Source organism: Condylura cristata, unplaced genomic scaffold (assembly GCF_000260355.1).
Source record: "Condylura cristata isolate star-nosed mole 26May11 unplaced genomic scaffold, ConCri1.0 scaffold00008, whole genome shotgun sequence".
NCBI lineage: Eukaryota > Metazoa > Chordata > Mammalia > Eulipotyphla > Talpidae > Condylura > Condylura cristata.
The window spans coordinates 7,863,043-7,879,432 of record NW_004567109.1 but is presented as its reverse complement, the minus strand read 5'-3'; the positions used below and the strand labels follow the sequence as shown (position 1 = coordinate 7,879,432).

The 16,390-nt window shown below is 54.1% G+C and overlaps 2 protein-coding genes across 3 annotated transcripts in view; one reads left to right on the top strand and one right to left on the bottom strand.

Annotated features, from left to right (window-relative positions):
• MRTO4 (mRNA turnover 4 homolog (S. cerevisiae)) overlaps positions 1-2,909 on the bottom strand; it is a 5,146-nt gene extending 2,237 nt beyond the window's left edge. The window contains 3 exon segments of the mRNA XM_004679359.2: positions 20-147; positions 839-897; positions 2,657-2,909. Coding sequence (XP_004679416.1) covers positions 20-147; positions 839-897; positions 2,657-2,684 — 215 coding nt within the window. The 5' untranslated portion in view covers positions 2,685-2,909.
• Positions 2,910-3,000: 91 nt separating this feature from the next.
• EMC1 (ER membrane protein complex subunit 1) overlaps positions 3,001-16,390 on the top strand; it is a 21,593-nt gene continuing 8,203 nt past the window's right edge. Inside the window, exons 1-18 of one of the 2 annotated variants that reach the window (XM_012722546.1) lie at positions 3,001-3,098; positions 4,726-4,850; positions 5,733-5,798; positions 6,042-6,135; positions 7,170-7,298; positions 8,075-8,201; positions 8,712-8,861; positions 9,139-9,306; positions 9,674-9,745; positions 10,094-10,153; positions 10,709-10,831; positions 11,479-11,575; positions 11,875-11,997; positions 12,536-12,544; positions 13,437-13,636; positions 13,784-13,933; positions 14,596-14,757; positions 15,353-15,472. In XM_012722546.1, coding sequence (XP_012578000.1) covers positions 3,001-3,098; positions 4,726-4,850; positions 5,733-5,798; positions 6,042-6,135; positions 7,170-7,298; positions 8,075-8,201; positions 8,712-8,861; positions 9,139-9,306; positions 9,674-9,745; positions 10,094-10,153; positions 10,709-10,831; positions 11,479-11,575; positions 11,875-11,997; positions 12,536-12,544; positions 13,437-13,636; positions 13,784-13,933; positions 14,596-14,757; positions 15,353-15,472 — 2,073 coding nt within the window. The remainder of the gene's footprint in view (positions 3,099-4,725; positions 4,851-5,732; positions 5,799-6,041; positions 6,136-7,169; positions 7,299-8,074; positions 8,202-8,711; positions 8,862-9,138; positions 9,307-9,673; positions 9,746-10,093; positions 10,154-10,708; positions 10,832-11,478; positions 11,576-11,874; positions 11,998-12,535; positions 12,545-13,436; positions 13,637-13,783; positions 13,934-14,595; positions 14,758-15,352; positions 15,473-16,390) is intronic. The other variant, XM_012722547.1, reaches the window with a different exon arrangement.

Sequence of the window (16,390 nt, the reverse complement as noted above, 5' to 3'; positions counted from 1 at the left end):
GGAGAGCAGCAGCCGCTGCCCCGAGGGCCCTCTTCCCGCTCACCGGCTGTGCTTCCAGGCATTCCGGATGTCCTTCAGCTTGCTGTTCCTCATGTTGGCCACGGAGAAGATAAAAAGGTACCTGTACGTGTCCACACATTTCCGAAGCTGCGGAACAAATGACGGGGCTCAGGAGTGGAGGCAGCGCGCGCTGGGGCTGCCCTGGTCCTGGGAAGGACTCACTCTGGGCCCCTTACGCTCCGTGTTTATAACTAAAGGCCTCACATCTCTCTACCTCCACCACTGAGCCAGGGCCACCCCTACAGGGGGTCTCGAGGCCAAGGTGCAGGGGGCCTGAGGCAAGGTCAGGCTCCACACCTCCCCGAGTTTCTGAATCGTGTGTTCACCCCGTCTGTTAACTGTTGGCAACCTACAGTGAGGAGGCTCCGGCTAAGCGGAAACACAGCTGCCAGCCCTGCTCTGCCCTTGTGCTGCCACAGCCTGCGGGATGCAGTCTCGGGGAGAGGGGCTCTCGGGGCAGGCCAGCTCCGCAATCTGCAGCCTGAAGCAGCACAGGCTGTGGGGCATCGTTTACCCACATCCACACCCGGCCTATGATGCCGGGCAGACAAATCTCTTAAGTCTCTGTCACTGCACTACAAAACACCTGTGACTGTAACTGTATCACCTCGAGGCTGCTGCAGGGTGCTATGGAGTGACCCGTGAAACCCTCAGTGCAGTAGAGGGGGAAGGGCCAGAAGCAGCAGCTTGGTGTTTGTTTAAAAAGTTTTTTCTGGATGAACTGCCCTAAGCCCACCTTTCTAAAGCAAATACCACAAAAGCATAAACAAGAGCTCACCTCTTCAATCAGGTTCTGTTTCAGTTCCAAGCCTTTCTTGGCAGTTTTGGTTAAGGAAACTGAGACAAAGAAGAAGATGACAATGAGGAATTAACCTGTGTACCAGAGGGCTCCCCTTCTTCTCCCTTTGGGAGCCGGGCTGCATCAGTCAGTCTGAGGAACGCCACCGAACCCCCTATTCTCTCCCCGCATTCCTGAGCCTGGAGATCCTTGACTTTTCTGATGCTTAGACAAACCACATTATCCACAGCCCATCTTGGGGGAACCTGAAAGCCCACACCGCGATGTGGGGACAGCAGCCTGCTCCTGCTCTAGGAGTGCTCTCTGGTCCAGCGCCCTCCCAGGCTGCTGGGGAACCCTGGATGGTGCAGAGACCATCTATGGCTCTGCTGTGCAGTGGGAGTCTGGGAGCTGTAATTCTTGTTAGTCTCTGCACTTGTTTTGCAGCCTGCAGCCACAGCTGGAGTGGTGTCTCTGGGGAGGACAAGCACCTATACATAGCAACAGGTGGGGCCAGTACGCCCCGACTTCAAGTTTGCACCTGCCAGATCCAACTAGGGCTCCCTCCACAGAACTGTTCCTTTGGAAACATTTAACAGGGCATACCAGTGCGAAGCCCTGGCTGCCCCAGGAAGGGGCCACCTCTTAATTCATGGGGCTCAGTACTCACAACCGCTGCTCACAAGCACACATGTAGAAAGGTAATCCCGTCGCTTAGGGGCAATTGCAGCAAAGACGGCAAGCAAAACACAGGCATGCTTCCTGTCAGCCCTACTGCTCTGGGATCCCCGCATCCCCTCTGGGATCCCCCTGCTGGCCCTGCATCCTTCCTTGCCCTCTCACCCCTCCTCCTTGAGTCTGCTTTCAACAAGGGAAACATCTTAGAAAAGTCAAGTCAAACCACTTTTCTGCGCACGAGCTCTCTGATGCCACCCATTTCCCCTGGGTGTGAAAGATAACTCCTTCGCAAAGGCCAGTAAAAATACCCACTGTCACAACTCCCTCCTCTCCTGGGTCTTTGCACTTTGGGTTCCTGGCTCTTGGGGAACCCCTTGCAAAGAAGTGGGTTATTCACTTCCTTTCTTCAGGATTCTGCTCACTGTCACTTCGTCAGAGAGGCTTTCTCTGGTCACATCATACAAACTAACATCACGTTCCCTCAATCTTACTCCACGGGACTCACCGCTGTCAGATTACTTACTTGACTCTCAGTATGTTTTGGGGGGAGAGGGAGAGGGAGATCTATCAGCCCTAACAAAAACGTCAAGCTCACGAGGGCTGGCCTTCCGTTTCTAACGCAGTGAACCTCCAACAACCAGGGAATGCCAGGCCCGTTGCTAGCTGCGTGAACTTGCTAGAGATCGGGATGAGAAAGTCTCCACTGCGATATAGTCTTAGCAAGTACTGATCGCTGAGAAAGCCAGCCGCGTGAGGCGCGTAACCAGCGTCCCAGGCAGAAACTGCTCCCAGGACAACAGGCTGGACGCTGCAATGATCCCGCGCTGAAGGGAGGGGAAAGGGGCCAGGGTGGCAGGAAGCGCCAAGGGAAGGCAGAGAGACCAAAGGGAATGGGCGGTCTGAGGGGAGATCGGTCGCAGCCTGGGCGCTGAGAAACTGTCTCGCGGCCCGGGGCTCGGTCGCTCACTGGCTGCCTTCAAGTCTCGGCGGCGCAGGCCGCTCCAGCCCCTCTGGCGCTGCGGCCGAGCCGGAGGCAACCCCGGCTGGCCACACGCCGGCCGCGCGCCCCAGGCCGTCCCTCTGCGCCCCGATCGCGCCCAGCCCCGCAGCGCCCCACACGGTCTCCAGGCCCTCGCCCACCTTTCTTGTCGCGCTTGGACTTGGGCATCGCGCTGCAGCCACGTGCGGCGGAAGACGGCGCGGCTTTCTAGGACCCGGCGCCGCGGGGGCCTCTGGCACGGCCCTCCGGGGCTGTCCTCGCGCGTGCCTGACCCAATCTGCGCCGGCGCCCACCTCCCCCCACCCCCGGCTGCCGCTTGCACGCTCCGCCGCGTCTTCAGGACCACTCTCCGCGCGTCCGCGGCCCGCGAGTTGCCTGCGCCTCCCGCGGGGCTTTGCGCCGCCCCCAACTCTATGGTTCCGCGGAGGCGGAGTCTGCGGCCCGGTGCATGCTGGGCCGTCGGCGGGGTGCCCGGGGACCCATCATGGCGGCGGCGGCGGCGACTGGCCGCTTCTGGCTGTGGGTCGCCCTGCTGCTCCCCGCAGCCGCGGTCTACGAAGACCAAGTGGGCAAGTTTGATTGGTGCGTACGCGTGGGGTGTATTCGGGAAATGTGTGGCCGTTTCCCCAAAACCTGTCTTCTTGACTGAAGAGAGGGACGTGATCATGCAGCAGGTCTCGCTACATAGGGTGCAGCGCCCAGGGCAAAATGAGATGTGGGCGCCATTCTCAAAAATTGAGTTGGCGGCACGGAGCGTTGAACACGCATTGGGGGCGCTTCGAAGCCGGGCTCTGTGTGACTTTGTAGGTCGCAGCCGGTGAAGCTGGCCCTGCCTTTCGGACTTGCTGGGGGTTCTGGTCAGAGGTCTCGTATCTTCTCCCCCCCCCCAGTCCCATTTATTTGACTCTCGGTTTCTGACCGAGTGGATATCAGAAGTCATCAGTGAACTTTAATTCCTCCTCAAAGTGGCATTTCTTGGGCGTCTGAAAGGGACTTGGTCTCACAAGCCTAAACTGACTCTTCCTTCCCTCCCTCTACCTGGGCTCAGAACAGGCTCCACCCAAGACCCACATTTGCCAGTAGGTGCCATTCATTCGCCTACTCACCTACCCCTTCCTTAAGGTCCTTCCTTAAAGGACCTGACTTGCTTTTGTTTGAATCTCAGTTTTGCCACTTAAGGGTTGCGTGACATGGGAACATGATTGAACTTGTTATGTTTCTCAATTATTATTTTTTTCAATCTGTAAAATGATCTACAGCAGTTGCAAGAATGTCTGAGGTAATTTTTTCGAATTACTTAGCCCAAGGAGGATAGCATTCGTCTATGGTGGCTGCTGACGGCTTTATAGTGATGAGATTTAACCCCTTGTGCCCCCAGGGGTTTAGAGTCAGATGGTGTTTGTTTTGTGTTCAAGTTCTGACAGTAAATAGTTGACCCCAGGGACTTTGGCTTACTTACCTGCACAAGAGAGGCAAAATGTTTGTCCTGTTTCACAGGGTGTTCAGTGGATACAGCGCAAAGTAAAGTATGCGAAACTGTCAAATGTCAAATAAGCTTGTGTCATTTGTATTTAACATGCTGGCGAAGGCAGTATCTCCTCATTAACAGCAGCGGGCCAACGCCTTCTGTGTACTTGGTAGTGTGCCATGTCCTGGTCTCTTTATGCCTAGGTAAGAGTGTTGAGGTCATGGGGTCTAGTCCAAGGCAAGTATGCATCCAGAATCAGCTGGATCCTGAGCTTGGACTGGAAAAGACCATGGAGAACAAACACTTGACCCAGCTTATGGCATTTGTTGGAAAATTTGTACAACTTTACCCCCAGAGACCAGCGAATATAGAAGGGCAAGAGGGTTTGTGTAACGTGAGGGTCTAGCCCACTGTGATGAGGAGAGAGGATTGCAGTGCTTGCTTGTGTGGGATGTAGGCCAGGTGCTCTTATGGATGTTGCTTATCTTGAGGTAAATATGTGCTTGCTTTAGAAGGAAGGTTTGTAGTTCTCATCTTTTGTACTGTAGAAGTCCTTCTTGTTCCTTTTGCTACCAACAATAGGGCATAAAATCTTGTCAATGTCTTCATTGACAACTGTTCGTCATACATGCTAAGAAAGAAAGGCGTGATGGTGATATCCTCACGCAATTGTCTGTTTCAAAAGCATTCCAGGAAGTGATGTTTTGGTTCCTTATGTTTTTCTCTGTACTCTTTCCTCAGGAGACAGCAGTATGTTGGGAAGCTCAAATTTGCCTCCTTGGAATTTTCCCCTGCATCCAAGAAGTTGATTGTGGCTACTGAGAAGAATGTGATTGCAGCATTAAATTCTCGGACTGGGGAGATCTGTGAGTGGTGGTGTGGACTGGTCAGCGTGGGATGGAAGCTGACCATAGTGAATCCAGGAGTGCCTAGGGTTTGTGGAGTCTTCCTGGCTCATTCCAAGTTAGGGACAGGTCAGCCAAAGGATGCATCTCTTACTGGATGTGGACACACGTTTTGTTTTTTTCCCTGGTCACGTCTTTGCATACTGAATATATTCATATAACTGAGTTTTTTGGTTTTATTCCCTCTGATTGAGCCTTGAATATTTTTAAATAAGGCGTTGCTGCAAACATACATTGTTCTGTTTTGCACTAAAGGTTTGGATAGCCCCTTATGTGACTTACACTGATTTAAAAAAAAAAGGTTTATTTTTATTTATTCATCAAGAACAGGGGTATAGGCCCAGCTGCGGGTGTGTGTGTGAGAGAGAAAAGGAAGGGGGTTCACGAGGGAGACACACACACACACACAGAGAGAGAGAGAGAGAGAACTCAACTCATGATGCAGTGGCTGTGATAGTGTAATAGTGCTGAGACTTAAATCCTATGCTGCCGGGGAGGCCTAACTTAAATTACTTTCTGAATTTTCTAGGCCCTAAAGTCATGGAAGGACAATTGCAGCCTCTACTTTTCTTGTGAATCACATGGGTTTTGTTAGCTGGCCACTGTCCATGTTTGTGGGGCAATGGCAGGAATGGGAAGTGCTGAGATCTCAGGTTGGGATGGTAGTGGCTCTTCTTGACCTCTCAGTCCCTTATCACCTAGTAGGAATGATTATTGTCAGTTAGCTGTGATCCTACCTCACCAATGGGCCCCCCACGAAGGTCGTGTCAGCTGTGTCCCAACCTCAGCAGCTCCTTGGACACCTTCTGCCGTTGGTAGTAATGTCTGACCCTTACCTCTCAGTGTGGCGCCATGTTGACAGGGGCACAGCGGAAGGAACTGTGGATGCCATGCTGCTGCAGGGGCAGGGTAAGTTGGCCCTCCTTCGGCACCACGTGTTGCCAGCTCCCTCCCCCCACCCCCATTCTTTGGTTCTTCCTTTGTACAGATTTTGCATAGTAAAGTGGGGTGGGGGGTGTATTCCCAATAGGGTAGGATAGGGCTGCAAATTACGTGTCTGCACCCATGTGTCAGTGGTGACGCCACTGTTCACAGATGTAGGAGGCTGCAGACCCCGGGGGAGGTGACCCCACATGTTCTTCTCTCTCCCAGATGCCGTCACAGTGTCCAATGGAGGTCGGATCATGCGTTCCTGGGAGACTAACATCGGGGGTCTGAACTGGGAGATTACCTTGGACAGCGGCAGGTGAAGGGCCAGGAGCTGCCTTTCTTCTTGGCTTGCTTAAAGGCGCTGCTGCCATTCAGATCTGCGTGGACAGCAACTGGGACTGTCCCTCCAGGCACCACTTAAGAGCCAAAAAGTATTTGCCACCCAGTTTATGATGGCCCTTGAGGCCCTAGAACCCATCCTGCTCAGCCGGCAATTTTTTTTAAAAAAGATTTATTTATTCATACAGAACTGGGGTACAGGCCAGAGGCTCAGAGGCGGTGAGAGCATTCGCCAGAGTGGGGAGCAGAACAGGCAGACTGACGAAGTCCACTGCTGAGGGGAGCAGTGGGCGGGTCAGGAGAGGTCTGCCCGTCATGTGGGTCCCTCCACGGCGGGGATTGAACTCGTGCTGAAGTGGCTTTAGCTTCTCAGTGCTGCGCTTTAACCCGCTGCGCCCCCAGGGAGGGCCCCCAGCCAGCATTTTTGAACTCCTCTCAGATGCGAGCTTGTGCTCACTGCAGCTCTTGCTGCTGTACTTGCATACTTGTCCACGTCTCACCAAGACTGGGAGTCTGTGGCGGCCTAGATAGAAAGATGTGACAGCTTGAGCTTCACTTACACCTGTGCTCACTTGTAATTTTAGGGTCATTTCCTTGATTAATTCTGTAAACACTTGGTGAAGCCCCAGGTAGTGGGAACAGTGACACCATCTCTGTCACTGAGGAACTCATGGGGGGGTGGGGGGGACACTAACCCAGTAGTGACAGGACTCTCTTGAGTGTACCGCAGTGGAGCATGGTTGACCTGGTTGCCGTGAGGTCCCGGGGAAGAAGGGAACAACCCCGAGGAGCTTGGTGAGGGAGAAGGACAGGGGAGAAGTTCGGGGCTTCAGGGATGCAGTACAGCCGATGAGTGCCAAATGTGGGCTCTAGTCAGCTAGTGAAGCAGAACCAGCACTAGGATCCGGGTGCCTCTGACCCCCAGCCCTGTTTTTTATAACTAGGCTATAGTGGTGGTGTGCTGACCACCTCTAGCCTGAGGCCTTGGGCTCACACTGTACCTCTGTTCAGTTTCCAGGCCCTGGGGCTGGTTGGCCTGCAGGACTCCGTGAGGTTCGTTGCCGTCCTGAAGAAGACCACTCTTGCCCTCCATCACCTCTCCAGTGGGCATGTCAAATGGGTAGAACACCTCCCAGAAAGGTGAGGCTGCCAGCTTGCAGGTGCAGCTTTTTCATCCTGCTCTCTCAGCCCTTCTTTTCTCCTGAGGGGCCTGGCGTTTGCCTGGGCCAGGCTCAACCACTTTGGCATCTTGTGCATTGCCTGGGGCTCCCTGGATCGAGGCCTGGACTCAAAGGTTGTGCTCGTTCTGGCATTTCCTTTGCTGCGAAAGAAAGTTCAAAACAGTCAAGCAAAGGCAGTCACTCACAGGCTCACGGTTACAGGACATCAGGCTTTTTGGCTTTTAATCCAAGCTAGATTCAACTTGCATTCCTGTTAAGAATTAGAACAACTCAGGAAGCTCCCAGATAGTAGGAGCTATCTGAGGTGTGAGATGGTTTCCAGAAGTCCCACTGGTGGAAGGCATTGGAGCTGGGAAGGAACAGGAGGGAGGGAGGCAAGGGAAGCTTCTGCTCAAGGTCCTGAGGGACAGCCCCCCCCCCCCAGCAGGCCCCTGGGGATCCTTGGGAACAGCAGTATGCCTGGCCTACCTCTAGGGGGCAGCCTCGCCCCGCTGCCGGGTGCCCTAGAACTTTGGGACTGGCCTTGACCAAGTAATGTCGCAATTCCACATCCTGGCAACAGATGAAAAAAGCCACTTTTTTGAAGTTAAAAAAAACTGAGCCACTCACAACTTACTTTTTCGGGGACTGCTAATTTGTGATAACTAGCTGAGGGCCTGGCAGCCTGGTTTGGGTCCCCAGAGGCTGGTCCTGTCCTGTGGCTGATGGTTGCTCCTGCGTCTCCCCTCTTGTCAGTGACAGCATTCATTACCAGATGGTGTATTCCCGCGGCTCTGGGGCGGTGTGGGCGCTCGGCGTTGTCCCCTTCAGCCATGTGAACGTCGTCAAGTTTAACGTGGAAGATGGAGAGATTGTCCAGCAGGTGTGACCGGGCCCCTGGCTGGCAGAGCTGGGCAATTGAGGAGGGGGCTAGACGGAACCCCTCTTTACACTGGGGACCACTTGGCTGGGCAGCTGGAAATTCCATTTCTGGGCCCTGATTCAGGCCAAGTTCAGGTTCTTCTCATGAAATGTTTATTTAAAGCCCTTACATTTGCATGTGGTACTTTTTTGGGTGGTAAACAGGCTGCATAGATACTTGTCTACAAGTATTTTGTAAGATACTACTGTAAAATAACAAAACTGCGTTTGACAAATACAGCAGAAAGAACCGTATCCGAAGTGTCAGGTGTTAAAAGTGATCCATCAACCAGAAAGAAACCTGTTTTCTCCAGCTGCCCGGGGAGGTGGGGCAGGGCAGGGCGGGCAGACCTATCTGGGCTCAGCCACAAGGAAACTGTCTTAGTTCCGTGGGGTCTGGTGGTGATGTGGCTGATGGCAGTGGGAAATGTGAAGCCCCTGACGTGCCTCCTGTCTGATGCTGCTCCCACAGGTCAGGGTCTCCACCCCCTGGCTGCAGAGTCTCACCGGCGCCTGCGGCGTGGTGGGTGAGGCCGTCCTGGTGTGCCCTGACCCGAGCTCGTGGTCCCTCCAGACCTTAGCCCTGGAGACGGAGTGGGAGTTGAGGCAGATCCCCCTGCAGGTGAGCGCCGACGCTGCCCCCCCACCCCCAGGCCGGGGCCCAGCCTTGAGCTTTGTCCGCCTCCCAGTGTCACTGCTTTGCTCCTGGCAGCTGCTGGCTGCTCAGGCCTCTGGGGGAGATGGGCCACTCTGCTCTGCGGAGAGCCTGAATGGCAGCTTCTGGAGCCATGTGCTGTGGCCCACTTACCCCTCTGGCACAGGTGCAGAGGACGCAAGCCTGGGATGGGCCTGTGGTTTGTTGCTTTCTGACCCTAATCGCCCTCTTTCTCACCTCCCAGCATCTCGACTTAGAATTCGCAGATGGATTCCAACCCCGGGTCCTGCCTACACAGCCCAACCCAGTGGCTCCTTCGCGGGCCCAGTTCTTCCTGCAGCTGTCCCCAAGTCACTACGCTCTGCTGCACTACCACGACGGGGCCGTGAGTCTGCTCAGAAACTTCCCACAGGTGAGCGCGGGACTGTTTGCTGGGAACATGCTGGAAAGCCCCACCTTGCTCAAGACGGAAGACACCTTTCCCTAAACGGTGTGAGGGGGTAACTGTGCAGCAGGAATGGACCCTTTTTCGTGTGAGGTTATTTAACATATCGCTCTTCCTCTGAGGCCCTGGAAAGTGGGGGTGTTCCTGAGCTCCTCTCTGGGATTTGGGTCTGACCAGTGCCTGTGTCGGAGGGAGGCGAGAGTCCTGTGTGCAGCTGTGGGTGCCCTCCGCTCTTGCACGGCCTGGCCGTGGAGCCCCCCTGTGGAGGTGACTTCTTAAGGCTCCTGGTGCGTACAGGCCGCACTCAAGAACTAACACCTTGCTCTCCCGCCAGACTGCCCTCGTGAGCTTTGCCACCACCGGGGAGAAGACAGTGGCTGCAGTCATGACCTGTCGGAATGACGCTGTGAGTGTCAGAGTAACAGCAGCTCTTGGAGTTTCCTTCCTGGTCTCTGTCAGAAACCCTGAGAGGCCGAGTCTGGGCTAAGGTGCCTCGTCAGTTTGAATCAGGGAACAGGAGATTGTTCTGAAGGAGGTTCTCGCTTCATACAGAGAACTTCGCCAACAGCCCCGGGGTCCCCAGGAGTGACACCTCACTTGTGTTGGGACAGGGAAGGGTTGTGTAAGCTTTGTGGGCTTGGAGGAGGAGGGAAAGCTGCCTTCTCCCCAGCGCTGAGCAGGCATGGAAGTGAAGCCTTCATTTTGGTACTTGGAAGTGACTGAATGTTGTCCTTCTGGCCTCTTCCCCCACCAGAGACCTAGCAGTTCCGAAGATGGGCCGGTTGGGGGCCTTGCGGAGAAGGCTGGCCCCCAGGTAGGTGTGGCGAGGGCCCGTGTCAGACCTGGAAGCTCCCCGCTGAAGTTGGGGGAGCAGCTCAGGCTTTGGATGGGTCTCCCGGGGTGGTGTGAGCACGGTGCGTCACACCTCCCTTCTCGTGATCCTTTTGAGTTGGGAGGTTGGGAAGTAGAATCCCTGGAGTCTGTTCTGGAGCCACTTTCTCCTGGATCTTAGTTGCCTGGTTTCTTTGGGACCCCAGCTGGGCTGCTGTGGCGTCTGTGCCCTGCTTTGTGGCGCCGGCTTTGGCTGCTTCCCTCCTGGGCTGTCCTGAAGGGCCGTGCTTGCCCGGCTCCTGTCCTGACCTCTCAGACAGTTTCTGCTTCTGTCTCCTTTGGAAGCCAGTACCGTGGCTGTAATTTTATTTACTCAGACACTTGATTTCTGCCTTTGTGATTAGCTTGCTTTTCTCCTATTGCCCTGTGAGCCTATTTCTTCTTCTGGCCTGGGTCCTTCTCTAGGGGACTTGCCCCCAGTTCTTAGGCTTCCTTTGGGGGATCCTTCTAGTTGACCCCATGCTGTTTGTATCCCTAGGACTCACTGACTTGCTTCAACCAGACATACACCATTAACCTCTACCTCGTGGAGACGGGCCGGCGGCTGCTCGACACCACCATCACCTTCACCTTGGAGCAGAACGGCACTCGGCCTGAGCGGGTGAGTGGCACCTTTGTCTACATGCTCTGTCCTGTGGGCTCTCAGCATGGGGCTCCCCCTCCTCAGGGCCAAGAGACAGCCATGGGTCCCCAGTTAGGTTCCCGAGCCACTGACCTGTCATGAGTGCCTGTGACTCGCCATCACAGCAGGGACTGTTTATACTTCGCTGTTACTGTGCCTGGCTGCGCTAGGCTTTTTCCCTGAGGCGTTAATTGATCCAACCCTTGAGTCAGTCTTATTCCTCATCTTACAAATGAGGAAAGTGTGGAGGTCCGGGCCCCTCCCCAGACGCTCAGTCTTCCTGTGAGGTTGCTAACGCTGTTGCCTCAGCATACTGTGTGCTCCTGGCCTCTCTGAGCTGTGGCTTCTTCATTCTAGAAATGAAAAGTCTAATTCTGGCATTGCTTTGCTGGGTGTGGGCGCTAGGTGTGGGCATGATGAATGCCACGGAGCCCGAGAAGCACTAGGGGCCGAGCGGGCCTGCCTGCCCTTACCTGTGCCAGCTTCTTGGGGTCCGGGGCATGGCTTATATCTGGATGCACATCTGACTGGCAGTGAAGCCATCACCCTGGTTGTTGTCCGTTCCTAATGCTTTAGGGTGGGTGTACTGCTCTGAGAGCGCCTGGTCTCACCTGTTTGGTGTTTAGCTGTTCATCCAGGTGTTCCTGAAGAAGGATGACTCTGCTGGCTACCGGGCCCTGGTGCAGACAGAGGATCACCTGTTGCTTTTCCTGCAGCAGCTGGGTGAGCGGCCTCGTTGAGTCCGTTGATGGTTTAGGCCTGCCCAGGTGTGCCTGTCCCTGCGTTACGGGGCTGGGGGGTCCAAGTGGACTGAAATACCCTGAATATTTTTTCCACCTGATTTTAATAAAATTTCAGCATTCTAGGGTGGGTTTTAGAACTTTGCTCACTTGACCTGTGGAATCCAATTATTTGCTCTGCTACTTCTCTCTCTCAGGCTCACTGACCCCTGTACCCCCTAGAGGCTTCCTTCTAGGTGATGGGGGAGGCAGGCTGAGCTTTTTTCTACCTGCTTCCCGCAGCAGGAAAGGTGGTGCTGTGGAGTCGCGAAGAATCCCTGGCTGAGGTGGTGTGTCTGGAGATGGTGGATCTCCCCCTGACCGGGGCGCAGGCAGAACTTGAAGGGGAATTCGGCAAGAAGGCAGGTAAGGAGGAAGGCGGCTAGGACCGCGAGCCGCGGGCGTGAGGGTGGGTTGGGCCACGGCAGTTGCTGTCTCGCGCCTTCAGCTTCTTTCCTGGGGAAAGGCATTTAGTCAGTCTGTCCCAGTCTAGCTCTGACCACGTCCCTGTGTGTTGTGGCCGTCTGGCGTATGTCAGCCATTCGTTGAAAGCAGAGACCTATACTTTCCTCCCGGGAAGGAGCCCGGGAAAGATGGTTTGACTTAACCTGGCAATAGCTGCCTTCGCCCGCCGCCCGCATACTTGTCGGACCCGGTGCTCGCTGTCCCCCACCGCACCGTGGCTCTCCAGAGAGGCTGCCTGGGCTGGTCATGGGCTCAGCTCTCGGCCCTTGGAAGTCGGCCCTGTCCCAGCTCCGGTTCAGTCCTGCCTGCTTCTAGCCATTTATCCACCGGCATATTCATGAACTGCCGGCTCTGGGCCAGGCACCCTGCTAGGCATTGCAGATTTTTTAAGCCGAGGATTAATTTGATTTTACTGTTTATTTCTGCTGCCTGGATCCAGCGATTCAAGGTAAAACTTGCTTCCTGCCGTCTTGTTGCCTGCTGCCTGCCCACATGGCCAGCTTTTGGTTTGTTTTCCTGATTTGCATCAGCGAGGCACCTGCTGTGTGTGTGTGTGTGTGTGTCTGTCTGTCCACACTTGAGTGATGTTTGCCTCTTACTTTCTTCTTTGGACTGAGGCTGATGGACACTAGGCCAAGCAAAGGCACTCCCCTCCAGTGGGCACTTCCGTCCGCTCTGCACTGTGCCGCATCCTGTATGTCCATCATGGGGTCTGATCTTCGTAACAGACCAACAGGTTTCCTGTGTTTTTCACACATTCCCCAAGATCACTCAGCTAGTTACTGGGGGTGCTGAGATCCCAACCCCAGGGACTGCTCCGCACTGTGCTGCTTTGGTTCTGCGACCACATATATGCGCCCCTGTGGAAGAAGATTGAGGGCGGTGGCCTCGATGGAGTGGGGTAGCGTGACGATGGCCCTGGGAGCTGGTTAACATGTCGAGTGCAGGGTCCGCACGGCAGAGCAGGAATGAAGAATGGGCAGCGCAGAGCCTGCTCACGGTGCCCACATCTGTGCCCTGCCGCTCCCTCTTGGGCTTTTGTCTTGGCGCCAGAGCCTTCCTCTGGTCCTTCTGGATGTGGGTCTGCCTCCTGCGTGGCTACCCCTGACCTCTGGGTCTCCTGTGCCAAGATTCCAGGCAGGTGAATGACGAAGAGCCAGGTAAGTGCGCAGTAGAACTTGCTGCATGGACCTGAGTGTGACACACGCTCCTGGGGCTTGTGCCTGGAGTGTAGACACTAGGAGAGGCCCCGCACTAGGAAAAGCAAGCGCCGCCTTGCTGGCAGCTCCTAGGCTGATGGGGAGTGAGCCTCAGCCATATTCCCTTCTCCTTGACTCCAGATGGCCTGCTGGGGATGTTCCTGAAACGCCTCTCTTCCCAGCTCATCCTGCTTCAGGCATGGACTTCCCACCTCTGGAAAATGTTTTACGATGCTCGCAAGCCCCGGAGTCAGATTAAGAATGAGATCAACATTGACACCCTGGCCAGAGATGAATTTAATCTCCAGAAGATGATGGTGATGGTAACAGCCTCCGGCAAGGTGAGAGGGCTCAGCCCGAGGTCCCAGACCTTCTAGAGTTCTAGGAGTGGGACACAGAGTCTTTGTTAGCGTTCTAATTTCCGAAGGTAGAATCAGGCCTTTGGCTTGTCTTTTTGATAGTGAGCCAATTGTTTGTCTGTCTTGCAGCTTTTTGGCATTGAGAGCAGCTCGGGCACTATCCTGTGGAAACAGTACCTCCCCAGTGTCAGGCCAGACTCCTCCTTTAAGCTGATGGTCCAGAGAACCACGGCCCATTTCCCCCACCCACCACAGTGCACCCTCCTGGTGAAGGACAAGGTGAGGCCATCCGTGCATCTCTGATTTGACGCCATGGTCAAAGTGCTGTGGCTTTTTTGGCGTTTTGTAACTTAAGTTCCTTCTGACCTTTCAGAGTCTGTGTTAAAGGGGGGGACACTCAGACCCCGAGTGCTATGTGATCAGGTTTTTTCCTTGCGGAGGAACCCTCTAACTGATGTGGGGTTGAATGTAGAGTGGGCGTGACGTGGCCAGAGCCATAGGAGGCCAGTTTTCTCAAATACAGGTGATTCCTGGCAGCGGAGGGATCTTGCTCTGTGTGCTGTGGAAAGAGGACACAAAATTTTAGTCCACACCTTCCAAGTAAGGTGGACTTTTGTGGCTTCGTTCTGGTGTTGGTAGAAAGGGGGCTTGAGAAGACTGTCCCTGAAAGGGAAGCCCCTGGGGTAGCTGACCCGGTGCTTGACCTTTTATTATTCCTCAGTGTGTCCAGCTCTTGGTTGACTTTGGAGCCCAGGCACTTTGCCATTTTCCCTTTCACCATTGATCTTGGGGACCACTTACCTTTAAGCCAAGACTTTTTCCTAAAAAAAAGGCAAAGACGAGATGAGGGAGTCCACACAGTGGGGTTCAAGTTCCAGCGTGGCACTCTTAGGCTTTGCTTTCTATTATGTTGGTAGTCAACCATTTGCTGCTTATTTCAGGAGACAGGAATGAGTTCTCTCTATGTCTTCAACCCCATTTTTGGGAAGTGGAGTCAGGTGGCCCCGCCAGTGCTGAAGCATCCCATCTTGCAGTCTTTGCTTCTCCCCATTATGGATCAAGACTATGCCAAGGTGCTGCTGTTGATAGATGATGAGTATAAGGTATGGCATCTGGGGTGGCTGGCGGCCCACCATGGAGTTGGCTGTCGGGGACAGGTGGTCCGACTAGGGTGGTCTGACTAGGGCCAGTCCATGGTGCTTGTGTGGGCATCTCTCTAAGGGACTAGATTTCACAAATTTCTGCAGTTGTGAACACAGGTTCTTAACTAAGGTGAAGCCTTAATTGAGCTCTGTAGACTAATTTTTTTAAGGTTTATTTATTTATGCATACAGAACTGGGGGTACAGGCCAGAGAGGAGGGGTGGTGAGAAGATTCACCAGAGACAGAGTGGGGAGCAGAACAGGCAGACTGATGCAGTACACTGCTGAGGGGAGCAGCGGGCGGGTCAGGAGAGGTCTGCTGTACCATGTGAGTCACCTCCGGATGGGGATTGAACTTGTGCTGAAGAGGCTTTAGCTTCTCAGTGCTGCGCTTTAACCCCCTGCGCCACGAGGGAGGGCTGACTCAACTTTTTTTTTTTTTTCCTTTTAAAGATTTGCTGTTTCATTAAGTCTCTCTTTGATGGGAAACAGAAACTCTACAAAGATTCTTAACCTTTTCCCTTTAACTCTTTTCTTGGACTCTGGGGTTTTCAAGGTCACAGCTTTTCCAGCCACTCGGAATGTCTTGAGACAGCTCCATGAGCTTGCCCCTTCCATCTTCTTCTATCTGGTGGACTCAGAGCAGGGACGACTATCTGGATATCGACTTCGAAAGGTAGGGAAGAGCCATCCTGGCAGGGCCCTGTGGCGGAGAGATGCGGGCGTTTCCTGGTTGTTTGGCTAAGAAGACTTACAGTGTTGATTCTCTTAGAGATTTAGGTCGGCATAGTCCTGACGTCTGACTCAAGGCTCATCGTTTATCTTTCTCGACATGTGGCAGGCACAGTTCTAGGTGCTGCGGAAAGAGCAGGAGACGAGGTCTCTGCCCCATGGAGCTCACTTTTCAATTCCTTCGCCATAGCAGAAGAAGGGACATCTTTTTCCCTTGGGAGGGTCAGCACTGGCAGTGGGGTTGGGTCACGGATACATCCTATACAGAGGGGATGCTGTTGGTGTTGACTTGATAGAATGTATGCTCTGACTTTATTTTTCAAAAGGGGATAATTTGCTCCGATTCTTACATGCAGCAGCCCAGCTTTTCCAGGCAGGATATTCACTGGCCCTGAAGTCCATCTGTTCAGTTCACAAAAGAGCTGCATAGAGGAATCATTTGTGGTGTGGACACAGGTGGCCCTCCCTTCCTGCGCTGTAAGGCCTTTCGTTTGGGGGGGTGCCGTGCAGACCTCCCCCACTGGCCAGGTCACACTGCAGTCAAGTGGGCTTGTACCCATTAACACACAGTTCACTTTTTTTATGTAAAGTGTCTAATGTTATTTTGTTAATTCTTTCAAGCAAAGCATACTATTGAGAAAAGTGCACGATGAGATCACAGCCTAGTGACTATGAAAGGCTGACCCGTGTGCCCCCAGGGCCCCATGGAATTCCCTAGTGTGGATGTGTAGTAGTGTAGCTGACCAGAAAGGTTTGCTTTTGACTTGCTGTGGCTAAAGAGCATCTGTAGTGTCTTGAGGCTCCCCTCAGCGTAATAACTCACTGTTGGCCATATACAGGAACCTTAGAGTTTAATAACGGT